The sequence below is a fragment of the Trachurus japonicus genome, chromosome 17 (genome assembly GCF_045865225.1).
Source record: "Trachurus japonicus isolate A0001 chromosome 17, Traja_1.0".
Lineage (NCBI taxonomy): Eukaryota > Metazoa > Chordata > Actinopteri > Carangiformes > Carangidae > Trachurus > Trachurus japonicus.
This window is the reverse complement of record NC_140923.1, coordinates 185,642-200,641: the sequence shown is the minus strand read 5'-3', so window position 1 is coordinate 200,641 and position 15,000 is coordinate 185,642. Positions and strand designations below refer to the sequence as shown.

At 35.7% G+C, this 15,000-nt stretch overlaps 1 protein-coding gene across 1 annotated transcript in view; it reads right to left on the bottom strand.

Moving 5' to 3' along the window:
- LOC146969652 (uncharacterized) overlaps window positions 1-9,413 on the bottom strand; it is a 9,813-nt gene extending 400 nt beyond the window's left edge. The window contains exons 1-3 of the mRNA XM_085804958.1: window positions 8,988-9,413; window positions 2,537-2,884; window positions 219-257 (exon numbers count right to left, since the gene is read on the bottom strand). Coding sequence (XP_085661084.1) covers window positions 219-257; window positions 2,537-2,768 — 271 coding nt within the window. The 5' untranslated portion in view covers window positions 2,769-2,884; window positions 8,988-9,413. The remainder of the gene's footprint in view (window positions 1-218; window positions 258-2,536; window positions 2,885-8,987) is intronic.
- Window positions 9,414-15,000: the final 5,587 nt, after the last annotated feature.

Below are 15,000 nucleotides of genomic sequence, written 5' to 3'. Positions count from 1 at the left end.
TTTCTACGCTCTCATGGCAAGGCAAGGCCATTTTATCTGTATAGCCCGTTTTTACCACCAGTTTGTCTCAAAGGGCTTTACATCCCATCATAACAACATCCTCTGTCCTTAGACCCTCACATCCACTGAGGAAAAACTCCATAGAAAACCCTTTTAACAGGGAAAACCAGGAGGAAGCTCAGGGTGAGCAACAGAGGAGGGATCCCTCACTGACTCACCTGGATGCAGGTCCTCACACTCTGTTTTCACAGGTTCTGCTGAAATCACAGACAAAGAAAACATGTTAATATGATGTAACATAACATAACATAACATAACATAACATAACATAACATAATATAACATAACATAACATAACATAACATAATATAATATAACATAATATAACATAACATAATATAACATAACATAACATAACATAACATAACATAACATAACATAATATAACATAACATAACATAACATAACATAACATAATATAACATAACATAACATAACATAACAACATAACATAATATAACATAACATAACAGAATTTAACGTAACATAACATAACATAACATAATATAACATAACATAACGTAATTTAACATAACGTAACATAACATAACATAACATAACATAATATAACAACATAACATAACATAATTTAACATAATATAACATAACATAACATAATATAATATAATATAACATAACATAATAACAACATAATATATAGGGCCGGGACTCGATAAAAATAAAATTAGAGGCTTTGTAATTAATTAATTGAAATCAATCGCATTTTTAATCACATATAAATATTTGACCTGAGAAGAGAGAGTACAGATGAAATGGTCTTTCCTGCCACTACACTATGATGATTACTGTGTTGAACTACGTAACTCACAGCAGCATAAACTGATTGGTTGAACGCAGCCTGATGAAAACATTAATAAACTCAGTAACCAATCAGAACACAGCTCCATGTCTCTGTGTGGTGTTCAGGGACAGTCAGGACAGTCTGAAGACAGACAGCTCTGAGGGTGAAGTTTAGAATAATGAAATGCACCGTGAGACACTGACAGGTCTGTAGCTACGTCTTCACCACATGTGACCTGATCCATCAAAATGAGTCACAGTGACCCAAATTTCAAAGTTGAGATTTTGGTATCAATGGAAAGATGAGAAAATAAGCTTTAAAATGACACTCTAGTCAGAGTCATACATTTGATGGTTTTCTAGATGTGGCCATTTGAATTACGATCTCCTACTCTCTCTCTCCGTTCTAAAACCTGAGAAAATTGCAGTTAAAGTTTTTGCCAGTGACTCTGGCGTCTGTTCCTGTACCACGTGATTACACACAACCTATACGGTCCCTTGTTGTCATAGAGACGCCATTCAATGACCGTCGGAAAGCAGAGAATCTCACAATTCAGATGCAGTTTACAGCTCGTCTCTATCATGAACGGTTCAGAAGATATTTCATGTTTTGCACCGAAGCAACACTCATTTTCAGAGGGTTTAAGTTGCAGGTCAACTTTAATCATCATTTTCGTGCCTTTTCTCAATTATCTGGACTGTGAAACTTTGGGAGATTGTTTTTGAATGTCATAGCTTTGAAATTAGGGTAAAACATTTTTTTTTTATTTTCTATGGGTTTTCCACGTTATCAGCTGATTATCTAAAAACAGAACGTTGCGACTTCCGACTCATTTTGATGGAACGGGTCACACATGTCAGCTGTTCTCCGCTGCACCGCCACGAGCGCTTTTTTTTTTTGTTTTATTTTTTCATTTAGCTCCGGTAGCGAGCGGCTAAACTACGGCAGGATACTGTAAACCAGCGCGGATCAGGTTTGTTTATCAAAGCTTGGTCGCCACTCGCCGTGCTGAGGCACCGGGTCGGTTTGAGCTGCGTTCAGGCTGCATTAAAACTTTATTGATCCATGGGCAGTGATCAGTGTCGGCGGCTTTTTAACTCATTAGATAATTCTGCTCCAGTATAATCGTTACGTTACGCCTGAAACTCATCCAGTAAGTTCTGTGGTGCAAAAATAAGTGCGATTAAAATGCATACATTTTTTAACGCGTTAATTTTTGTGTAATTAATTAATCTTAATTAACGCGTTAAAGTCCCGGTCCTAGTAATATAAAATAATATAACACAACATAACATACTATAACATAGTACAATATGATATAATATATGACATGTAAAAATGAACATTAATAAAGTTCATAGGAGTAAAGTAACAGAGTAAAGATATTTTTGATAGATAGATAGATAGATAGATAGATTGATTGATTGATTGATTGATTGATTGATTGATTGATTGATTGATTGATTGATTGATTGATTGATTGATTGATTGATTGATTGATTTATAGATGGATGGACGGACGGACGGACGGACGGATTGATTGATTTATAGATGGATGGATGGATGGATGGATGGATGATAGATAGATAGATAGATAGATAGATAGATAGATAGATAGATAGATAGATAGATAGATAGATAGATAGATAGATAGATAGATAGATAGATTGGTACCTTCAGGAGGACTTGGACTTGGACTTGGATCTTCAGACTTCTTCTCCTCTTTACACTCCTGTTTCTCTTCTTCTCCTCTGGTCGTGATGCCGTGCAGCTGACAGGAGTCGATCTGCTGCGCGGCGTTTCTGCTGAACCCAGCGAAGAAGAACGTCTTCTGGGTCGGGGACAGGGTGGCGTTGCTGGTCACCACGGTAACAGGAGAGGAAGAGTCTTTCATCGTCAGAACCATCTCGCCGTCACGTGGACGGAAACCAGCTGCCAGGCAAACATCTGGTGGCCGAGGGCCCGAGTCCGAGTCCACTAGAGGGCTGAGGAGGAACAGGACCGGGGCCACCGGGGACGAGTCTGCACAACCAGAACCAGAACCATCAGAACCACGGGTCAGAACCAGAACCAGAACCAGAACCTCAAAACTGTGGAATCTATGCAAATTTATGCAAATCAAAGTCAAAGTCAAAGTCAGCTTTATTGTCAATTCCACAGTATGTACGGGACATAAGAGAATCGAAATTGTGTTACTCTCAGACCCTCGGTGCTAACAGACAGACAATAAACATTTAAAAAAAAACAATAAAGCAATATGTGAATCTAAAATACCAATCTAAAATAAATATGAATAAAAAACTAAGCCAAACAAGTAATAAAAATAAATAATAAAAAATAAATAAACAGAAAACAAACAAAAACTAATTTATGCAAATGTACTCATGTTAACAAAGAATTTCTAAAAACTTGTAATACATTTTTTGTTTGTCTTAATGTCAGTAATCAACTCAGTAATTTTCATGGAGATATCTAAAGGTTAAAATTTTTACCCTATTCACATGAGAAACATGTTTTATATGCGTATAAATGGGATATGTTTGGGTCTTTTTCTAAACTTTCCCCTAACGGGATTCTTCTGGGCTTTTTTTCCCTCACTCAGGACATGTTGAGGATACAAAATCAGTTGAGTTTGATTCTGTTGCAATTTGTTCAACGTTGAGCCCTTTTTTGGCCTAAAATTACTGGACTAACAGTAGAGACCAGAACCAGAACCACAGACAGACAAACATCTGGAGACCGACGGCCCGATGCCGAGTCCACCAGAGGGCTGAGGCAGATTTTTCTACTTATTTCAAGTGAAAATTAGTTTGAAACAAGTGAAAATGATCTAAAAACAAATAATTTTTTAGGTAATGAGTCTTATTTTAAGTGGAAAGAGATTAGTTTTGACTAGAAATGAGACATTTTGACAAGAAAGAAGACAAATATCCTTGGAGAGATTTTGAGTTTTTACAGTGCATCAGGACGAAAACTGAACCAGAACCAGAACCAGAACCAGAACCAGAACCAGAACCAGAATGGGAGCGTACCTATGTTCCCCTATCAGTTTTTACCAGTTTTTATCAAAAAGGGCCCTATGTTCTCCGTTTTTACCAAAAAGGGCCCTATGTTCTCAGTTTTTACCAAAAAATCGCCCTATGTTCCCCATTTTTACCAAAAAGGGCCCTACGTCCCCCATTTGTACCAAAAGGGCCCTACGTCCCCAGTTTTTACCAAAAGGGCCCTACGTCCCCCATTTTTACCAAAAAGGGTCCTACGTTCCCCGTTTTTACCAAAAAGGGTCCTACGTTCCCCGTTTTTACCAAAAAGGGTCCTACGTTCCCCGTTTTTACCAAAAGGGCCCTATGTTCTCCGTTTTTACCAAAAGGGCCCTACGTCCCCCGTTTTTACCAAAAAGGGCCCTACGTCCCCAGTTTTTACCAAAAAGGGCCCTACGTTCTCCGTTTTTACCAAAAAGGGCCCTACGTTCCCCGTTTTTACCAAAAAGGGCCCTACGTTCTCCGTTTTTACCAAAAAGGGCCCTACGTTCCCCGTTTTTACCAAAAAGGGCCCTACGTTCCCTGTTTTTCTACCTGACCTTGACCTTGACCTGTTGCTGGTCGATGGACTCTCTCTCTCTATCTGGCCTGTCTAGCCTCTACCTGGTCTTTTTACTAAACTTAACCAACTCCTTTCTTCATTGCCTAAACCCAACCAATGGCACAATTACACTTCTCACTCAAAGTCACAACTCAACTTCTCACTCAGAAATATAATAGGCAAAAATCTGCAAAGTCACAGCTCCACTTCAGGTATGGGACCAAAAATTGCATGTTCCCCAAAGGGTGCTTTTGGGGGAAAGCGGGGAACATAGAACCCTTTTTCTAAAATAAGGTTCTATGTTCCCCGGTCCCATACAAAGTGGGGAACATAGGGATGATCCCACCAGAACCACAGACAGAACCGATGTCCACTGTAAACTAGAGGCTGACATTTTCTCGGGATTCCCGCGGGACACGGGATTCCCATGGGAATCCCGTGATTCGGGAGTCAATTTATTTTGAATCACGTGATCGGGACGTGATGGGAAAAAATGTAAACGGGAGTGAACGAGACCGGGAGTCAAAGCGCGACATTCAAAGAAGCACAAGCCAGGCAGTGCTACGGATGGTGCGCTCAAAACGGTCCAAAAGTTTTAAGTGTGTGGACTGATGCAGCTGCACACCCTCAGTGATCACTGTCCTGGCTTCCTAGCGGTGTATAACCTGTGTAAATCAACATACCGGTAGGCAATTAAACGTTTTCCGCCAGTCAGAGGAGTCAGCTGACGCGGCGGCGGCGTAATCTCCACCTCGCATTAAACAGGTGATGCTCAGGTGATTGTTTTGTCTGTCATTCAGCCTGCAGTGCGCTGGGTCTGTCAACACAATCGTTTACATGACGACTGTGTTAATAGAAAAAAAACGGGAACAGGACGGGATTGGGAGTGATTTACTCGGGATTTGAACGGGACAGAATTTTTTTTTTTACTTTGTCACGGGACCGGGACGGGACGGGATTGAAAAAACACTCCCGTGTCAGCCTCTACTGTAAACCTCTTACTCAGTGTGAACAGTTTTCACATCCTTCATCATATTCTGTTTAAGCCCTGCGGGTGTCGAAAACATTTTTTTTTTAACCAAAAATTGATCAGAAGTTTGGTAGAAATCGGGCCGGTGGTTTTGGAGAAAATGACCGAGGCCATTTTCAAACATTTTTAAGCCCCGCAGGTGTCAAGAACGTTTTTTTTTTACCAAAAATCAAAGTTCTTCAAATTGGAATATGTCATCTGGGGGGCAGAGGGGAGTCCAACACAGAAGTTTGGTAGAAATCGGGCGAGTGGTTTTGGTGAAAATGACCGAGGCCATTTTCAAACATTTTTAAGCCCCGCGGGTGTCGAGAAAGTTTTTTTTTTGACCAAAAATCAAATTTCTTCAAATTATAATATGTCATCTGGGGGACCGAGGGGAGTCTAACACAGAAGTTTGGTTGAAATCGGGCCGAGGCCATTTTTGAACATTTTTGACTTCATATTGATCCTGTATTTCCTCTGATCGTCTTTTACCGATCACTTTGTCTACGTCAATATTTACTGTACTGCAGTTTTATCACTATTCCATTTTTTTTTTATTGTAACTCTTTACATTTCATTTAATCGTACTTTGTTCCATGCGTGGACATTTTCAATTCACACATCACACTGACAAAATGATAAGAGATTATAATTTACACATTCCACGCCTGGAAAAGAGCAGGACGAAGGAAACTTATTTTCCTGCCTCTAAATCAATTCCTTTTGAAATTAGAACTAGATGGTCTGCCAAATGACAACACAAGCAACTCAACTATGGCCAATGACTTCCCAATAAAAATACATGAACAAAGAAATCATAACAAGAGCAACTACCTGCACATTTCATATGAGCTTATAATTTTATCTTTGTACCTTCTCTTAAACTCCAGCGTGTCCTTAAAACCTTTGATATCATCGCGTAGAGCGTTCCATAGTTTTACACCAGCCACCGAAATACACTTCTTTTGCTTTCAGGTTGTTCATGCAAATTAATGTTTAAAGTTATGTTTCCTCCTGTGTTCTCCACCCTCCCGTCTGAGCACGGCAAAAAAAAAATAAGAAAAAAAAAATGTTGCAGTTGATCTGGAAGTATTCACATTTTTGCCTTAATCATTACTATTAGAGTCTGTAATTCAATTATATCTTTTATTTTAATAACCACAAATTTCTTTCTATTTTTTTTGGTCTGTTTGTGTGTTCTCTATTATTGCTTTTTTTGTATTAAAAATAATGGTTTTATGTTGCTTGGGTATGTATATCCCCAAATTTCAACACAGAACATTAAATATGGTAGGATAAGAGAACACTACAAAATCCTCATGACTTTATTTTATTTACGATCAAAAACAAACTTTGCCTCATTCAAAATAAATATCTTCTTTTGATTTTACTACTTCTACTTGATTTATTTTACTGTGCTATTTGGAAAGCCTTCCATGTGATGTTTTCATCAACAATTACACCTAAAAAACAGAATTCAGAAACTCCGTCGCTGGACATTGAGATGTTTGCATCTTTTTTTGTGATTAGTAAAAATCACGAACTTACTTTTATTCAGATTTGAACCTTTAAATTGTGACCATATCATGATTTATATTTTCTTCTACAGTTTTGCAATCACTTCCCAAACTAAAAAGAATTTGTCGTCTGCAATTAATACAAATTGCAATGAATCTGACACTTCACAAACATCATTCATAAAGAAATGAAAGCGTTTGGGCCCCAGGACAGAGCCGTGAGGGACTCCACATTCAATAGCACTTAATTCAGATGACGTACAAACCCGATATATTGTTGCCTTTTATCTAATTAACTTTTCAACCAATCAAGAACGACTCCTCGCACTCTTTATACATAAATATGAGATTAATATTTTATGATCCAGGGTATCAAACTGTACTTTTTCTCTTCTATTGTCGACATTTGAACATTTGTCATAACATCAAGGTGACAGTTTATCGATGTATCGATTTCATAAATATCTTTGAACTGAATTGTTGTGTCAAGTTTGTTCTAAAGAGTGGATTTATGAGTTCTGATTAAATCATAGCACGGTTAGTCCTCAAAGATTTGTTATTCAGGGAATAAATATGTAAATAAATAACTGTTACAGTATTTTCTTCTGCATGTCGATACTTTAATCTGTCGTCTGTGAGTTTAATTAATTAATTTGCTGTATTTTAATCAGTTTCAAATCTGGGACCATAATCAATGCACTGTAACAGTAGTTATTATTTGTATTTATAGCAATAAGCCCCAAACAACGAGTTGGAATTATTGCATTATGTGATATATTATTATTATTATTGTTATAATCATGTAGTATTTATTTACATGTATTATTATTATTACTATTATTAATGCACAAATGATCGTTAGCGGCAATACATACAGTATGTTGATTAATATTAATATCGATATTGTTATCAGACTAAATCTTTACATCTCACATGAACAGCAAACTAATAAACTATGATACGTCTTGGATTTTAAAAAGCAAAACTAATTTAAGACAAATTATAATTGTTACTGTTATGTATATTTTAAAATGCTTAAATTGTTAAACTCACAGAAGGTGACTGAAATTTAAGGAATTGTTAGTTTTGTACCTGAAGCTTCTCCACATGAAAGATTTCATCATCATTATTATCAAATTCTCAGCAGAAAAGACTCAACACATTTTATTAAAATCTACTTAAGTCACTTAAGCACAAACACCAAGTTTACATTTAGTTTCTGCTCTAATTTCTTTCTCTGTTATCTCTGTTTTCACCTTTAAACATTTTTAAGGTATTTTCTTTTGTATTCATTAAAATATGTAACAACACATCCGTCACAAACAACACAACAAAAAAAAGGCTTTTCAACCTGAGTTTAACACCAAACAGCTCAGTGGACTGTTGGTACTTAAGTCACTTAAGTCCAGTTAAAAGACTTTAACTGAAGCTCTGGTTTCTGCAGTTTGTTTCTTTGGTCTTTAGATTTTCTATATTTTTCATGAACTGGACAAATTAAATATATCATCACTTATTGCTCATTATTATTTTCTGTTATTGTCAGTTTTACAGCGCGGGAGGAAAGTCATTTTGGGACCTACATTTTTTACAGTATTTTTGGATACTAATCAACATGATGGATTTAATATTTCCAGCTGTTTCAAGACATCGGCTCTCACACACAGACAGACATACACACCTCAGTAAGAATCTGCAGCACATCGTACTCCATTCGTCTCCAACTTTATGCCTTAAAACCTCATTCCAGATGTTTTAAAACCTTCAGCTGAACGACGACGTCCTGTCGCAGACTTCCTAACAATAGGAATTTTCTCAAATCTACACTGACTGAGTGTGAATAAAGGAGAAAACTGCAGCTCTGCTTCACGGCAGCTCGCCGTCTCATCACCACTCCACTCATCTGTAACTTTTAGCTTTAAAACATCCAGACCTGAGTCCCAGACTAAACCGATCTGGACCAACACAGTCGTCTATCTGTCCCAGTTTTCAGACGGAGGTCAGAGAGAGTTCTTACCTGTAGGAGTCACGGTGAGTTTGATGGATTGTCCAAACGTTAACCCCACAGCGTTAGAGCCTCGTACAAAAACCTCTCAGCTGTCCAACGTCCTCTCTGCAAAGTGGAAACATCACAAATCCACGGCCACGGCCTCTGGGCTGCTGAGGAGAACACACACACACACACACACGGTCTGAGGTGTGTTAGTGTGTGTCCAGAGCAGGAATAATGAAGGTTTGAGCAGCCGGTGCTGCAGCGGAGCAGAGGCGTGAAGCAGGGGAAAGTCCAGAAAAGTCCAGAACAGAGAGAGTTTTGGGGCCGGAGAGCAGCAGCTCCACACTCAGCGGTCCGCCTCACCGGGTCGGTGTTCTGGCTCGGTTCTGGATGTTTCCACAGCGTAGAGAGACCCTGCAGAGCAGACTGGAGGTTTTTGTGCAGCTCTCTGTGCAGACCCAGTCACTGTGTACTCCAGTACCCCAAACACAGTGTTACAGCCTCGTACAAAAACCACTCACATCTGCAGGAGGAAGCAACAACCGCTGCTGCTGCTGCTGCTGCTGCTGCTATACACTATACTGTCATCTATACAACTATGATCAATACTGTCATCTATACAACTATAATCAATACTGTCATCTATACAACTATAATCAATACTGTTGTCTATAATACATAATACTGTCATCTATAAAATATAATTATAATGAATACTGTCATCTATATAACTATGATCAATACTGTTGTCTATAATATATAACTATGATCAATACTGTCATCTATACAACTATAATCAATACTGTCATCTATACAACTATGATCAATACTGTCATCTATACAACTATAATCAATACTGTCATCTATACAACTATAATCAATACTGTTGTCTATACAACTATAATCAATACTGTCATCTATACAACTATGATCAAGACTGTCATCTATACAACTATGATCAATACTGTCATCTATACAACTATAATCAATACTGTCATCTATACAACTATAATCAATACTGTTGTCTATACAACTATAATCAATACTGTCATCTATACAACTATGATCAATACTGTCATCTATACAACTATAATCAATACTGTCATCTATACAACTATAATCAATACTGTTGTCTATACAACTATGATCAAGACTGTCATCTATACAACTATGATCAAGACTGTCATCTATACAACTATGATCAATACTGTCATCTATACAACTATAATCAATACTGTCATCTATACAACTATAATCAATACTGTTGTCTATACAACTATAATCAATACTGTCATCTATACAACTATGATCAATACTGTCATCTATACAACTATAATCAATACTGTCATCTATACAACTATAATCAATACTGTTGTCTATACAACTATAATCAATACTGTCATCTATACAACTATGATCAATACTGTTGTCTATAATGTATAACTATAATCAATACTGTCATCTATATAACTATGATCAATACTGTTATCTATAATATATAATCAATACTGTCATCTATAATATATAACTATGATCAATACTGTTGTCTATAATATATAACTATAATCAATACTGTCATCTATACAACTATGATCAATACTGTTGTCTATAATACATAATACTGTCATCTATAGAACTATAATCAATACTGTTGTCTATACAACTATGATCAATACTGTTGTCTATACAACTATGATCAATACTGTCATCTATACAACTATGATCAACACTGTTGTCTAAAATATATAACTATGATCAATACTGTTGTCTATAATACATAATACTGTCATCTATAGAACTATAATCAATACTGTTGTCTATACAACTATGATCAATACTGTCATCTATACAACTATGATCAATACTGTTGTCTATAATACATAATACTGTCATCTATAGAACTATAATCAATACTGTTGTCTATACAACTATGATCAATACTGTCATCTATATAACTATGATCAATACTGTTATCTATAATATATAATCAATACTGTCATCTATAATATATAACTATGATCAATACTGTTGTCTATAATATATAACTATAATCAATACTGTCATCTATACAACTATGATCAATACTGTTGTCTATAATACATAATACTGTCATCTATAGAACTATAATCAATACTGTTGTCTATACAACTATGATCAATACTGTTGTCTATACAACTATGATCAATACTGTCATCTATACAACTATGATCAATACTGTTGTCAATAATATATAATCAATACTGTCATCTATATAACTATGATCAATACTGTTGTCTATATAACTATGATCAATACTGTTGTCTATAATATATAACTATAATCAATACTGGCATCTATATAACTATGATCAATACTGTTGTCTATAATATATTACTATGATCAACACTGTTGTCTATAATATATGATCAATACTGTCATCTATAATATTAACTATGATCAATACTGTTGTCTATACAACTATGATCAATACTGTCATCTATACAACTATGATCAATACTGTTGTCAATAATATATAATCAATACTGTCATCTATATAACTATGATCAATACTGTTGTCTATAATATATTACTATGATCAACACTGTTGTCTATAATATATGATCAATACTGTCATCTATAATATTAACTATGATCAATACTGTTGTCTATACAACTATGATCAATACTGTCATCTATACAACTATGATCAATACTGTTGTCAATAATATATAATCAATACTGTCATCTATACAACTATGATCAATACTGTTGTCAATAATATATAATCAATACTGTCATCTATATAACTATGATCAATACTGTTGTCTATACAACTATGATCAATACTGTTGTCTATACAACTATGATCAATACTGTCATCTATACAACTATGATCAATACTGTTGTCAATAATATATAATCAATACTGTCATCTATATAACTATGATCAATACTGTTGTCTATATAACTATGATCAATACTGTTGTCTATAATATATAACTATAATCAATACTGGCATCTATATAACTATGATCAATACTGTTGTCTATAATATATTACTATGATCAACACTGTTGTCTATAATATATGATCAATACTGTCATCTATAATATTAACTATGATCAATACTGTTGTCTATAATATATAACTATGATCAATATTGTGATCTATAATATGTAACTATGATCAATACTGTCGTCTATAATATATGATCAATACTGTCATCTATAATATGTAACTATGATCAGTACTGTCGTCTATAATATATAACTATGATCAATACTGTCATCTATAATATATAACTATGATCAATACTGTTGTCTATAATATATAACTATAATCAATACTGTCATCTATAATATATAACTATGATCAATACTGTCATCTATAATATATAACTATGATCAATACTGTTGTCTATAATATATAACTATAATCAATACTGTCATCTATAATATATAACTATGATCAATACTGTTGTCTATAATATATAACTATAATCAATACTGTTGTCTATAATATATAACTATGATCAATACTGTTGTCTATAATATATAACTATAATCAATACTGTTGTCTATAATATATAACTATGATCAATACTGTTGTCTATAATATATAACTATAATCAATACTGTTGTCTATAATATATAACTATAATCAATACTGTTGTCTATAATATATAACTATGATCAATACTGTTGTCTATAATATATAATTATGATCAATACTGTTGTCTATAATATATGACCAATATTGTTATCTATAATATATAACTATAATCAATACTGTCATCTATAGAACTATGATCAATACTGTTATCTATAATATATAACTATGATCAGTACTGTTGTCTATAATATATAACTATAATCAATACTGTTGTCTATAATATATAACTATAATCAATACTGTTGTCTATAATATATAACTATAATCAATACTGTTGTCTATAATATATAACTATGATCAATACTGTTGTCTATAATATATAACTATAATCAATACTGTTGTCTATAATATATAACTATGATCAATACTGTTGTCTATAATATATAACTATAATCAATACTGTTGTCTATAATATATAACTATAATCAATACTGTTGTCTATAATATATAACTATGATCAATACTGTTGTCTATAATATATGATCAATACTGTTGTCTATAATATATAACTATGATCAATACTGTTGTCTATAATATATAACTATAATCAATACTGTTGTCTATAATATATAACTATAATCAATACTGTTGTCTATAATATATAACTATGATCAATACTGTTGTCTATAATATATAATTATGATCAATACTGTTGTCTATAATATATGATCAATAATGTTATCTATAATATATAACTATAATCAATACTGTCATCTATATAACTATGATCAATAATGTTATCTATAATATATAACTATGATCAGTACTGTCATCTATATAACTATGATCAATACTGTTGTCTATAAGTGACACTACAATATCCAACTATTACTGATACAGTAAACTTCACAATAATCAATACTTATAATATAATCTATAAATATAAATGATTGATAATTATGAACTACAGTAATAAAAAGTGGATAGTTATAATTTGTACTATAACTGATAACTATAATCGTTGTCACGGTTACAATAATCAGTTTATCAGTGACCCCCCCGTTGTGCTGGACCAATGAGAAACCAGGGATTTGTCTCAGGTGACGTTTTAATGGGAAATGATTAATAAAACAGACATAATAAGGTTACCATGACAACAAAGACATATTATAGGATATATACATACATATCATGTGACTCTGGTTTGGTTTAATTATCAAATTAACGTCATTTTACATAGCGACTGGTTTACTCCACTGTGATTGGTTCTACCGTTCAACCGTTCTACCGTTCAATCGTTCTACCGTTCAACCGTTCTACCGTTCAATCGTTCTACCGTTCAATCGTTCTACCGTTCAACCGTTCTACCGTTCAATCGTTCTACCGTTCAACCGTTCTACCGTTGAACCGTTCAGCCGTTCAGCCGTTCAACCGTTCAACCGTTGAACCGTTCAGCCGTTGAACCGTTCAGCCGTTCAGCCGTTCAACCGTTCAGCCGTTGAACCGTTCAGCCGTTGAACCGTTCAGCCGTTGAACCGTTCAACTGTTCTACCGTTCAGCCGTTCAACCGTTCAGCCGTTCAGCCGTTCAGCCGTTCAACCGTTCAACCGTTGAACCGTTCAGCCGTTCAGCCGTTCAACCGTTCAGCCGTTCAACCGTTCAGCCGTTGAACCGTTCAGCCGTTCAGCCGTTCAACCGTTGAACCGTTCAACTGTTCTACCGTTCAGCCGTTCAACCGTTCAGCCGTTCAGCCGTTCAACCGTTCAACCGTTCAACCGTTCAGCCGTTCAGCCGTTCAACCGTTCAGCCGTTGAACCGTTCAGCCGTTGAACCGTTCAGCCGTTCAACCGTTGAACCGTTCAACTGTTCTACCGTTCAGCCGTTCAACCGTTCAGCCGTTCAGCCGTTCAGCCGTTCAGCCGTTCAGCCGTTCAACCGTTGAACCGTTCAACTGTTCTACCGTTCAGCCGTTCAACCGTTCAGCCGTTCAACCGTTCAGCCGTTCAGCCGTTCAACCGTTGAACCGTTGAACCGTTCTACTGTTCTACCGTTCAGCCGTTCAACCGTTCAGCCGTTCAACCGTTCAGCCGTTCAGCCGTTCAACCGTTGAACCGTTGAACCGTTCAACTGTTCTACCGTTCAGCCGTTCAACCGTTCAGCCGTTCAACCGTTCAGCCGTTCAACCGTTCAGCCGTTCAGCCGTTCAACCGTTGAACCGTTGAACCGTTCAACTGTTCTACCGTTCAGCCGTTCAACCGTTCAGCCGTTCAACCGTTCAGCCGTTCAGCCGTTGAACCGTTGAACCGTTGAACTGTTCTACCGTTCAACTGTTCTACCGTTCAGCCGTTCAACCGTTCAGCCGTTCAACCGTTCAGCCGTTCAGCCGTTCAGCCGTTCAACCGTTGAACCGTTCAACTGTTCTACCGTTCAACCGTTCAGCCGTTCA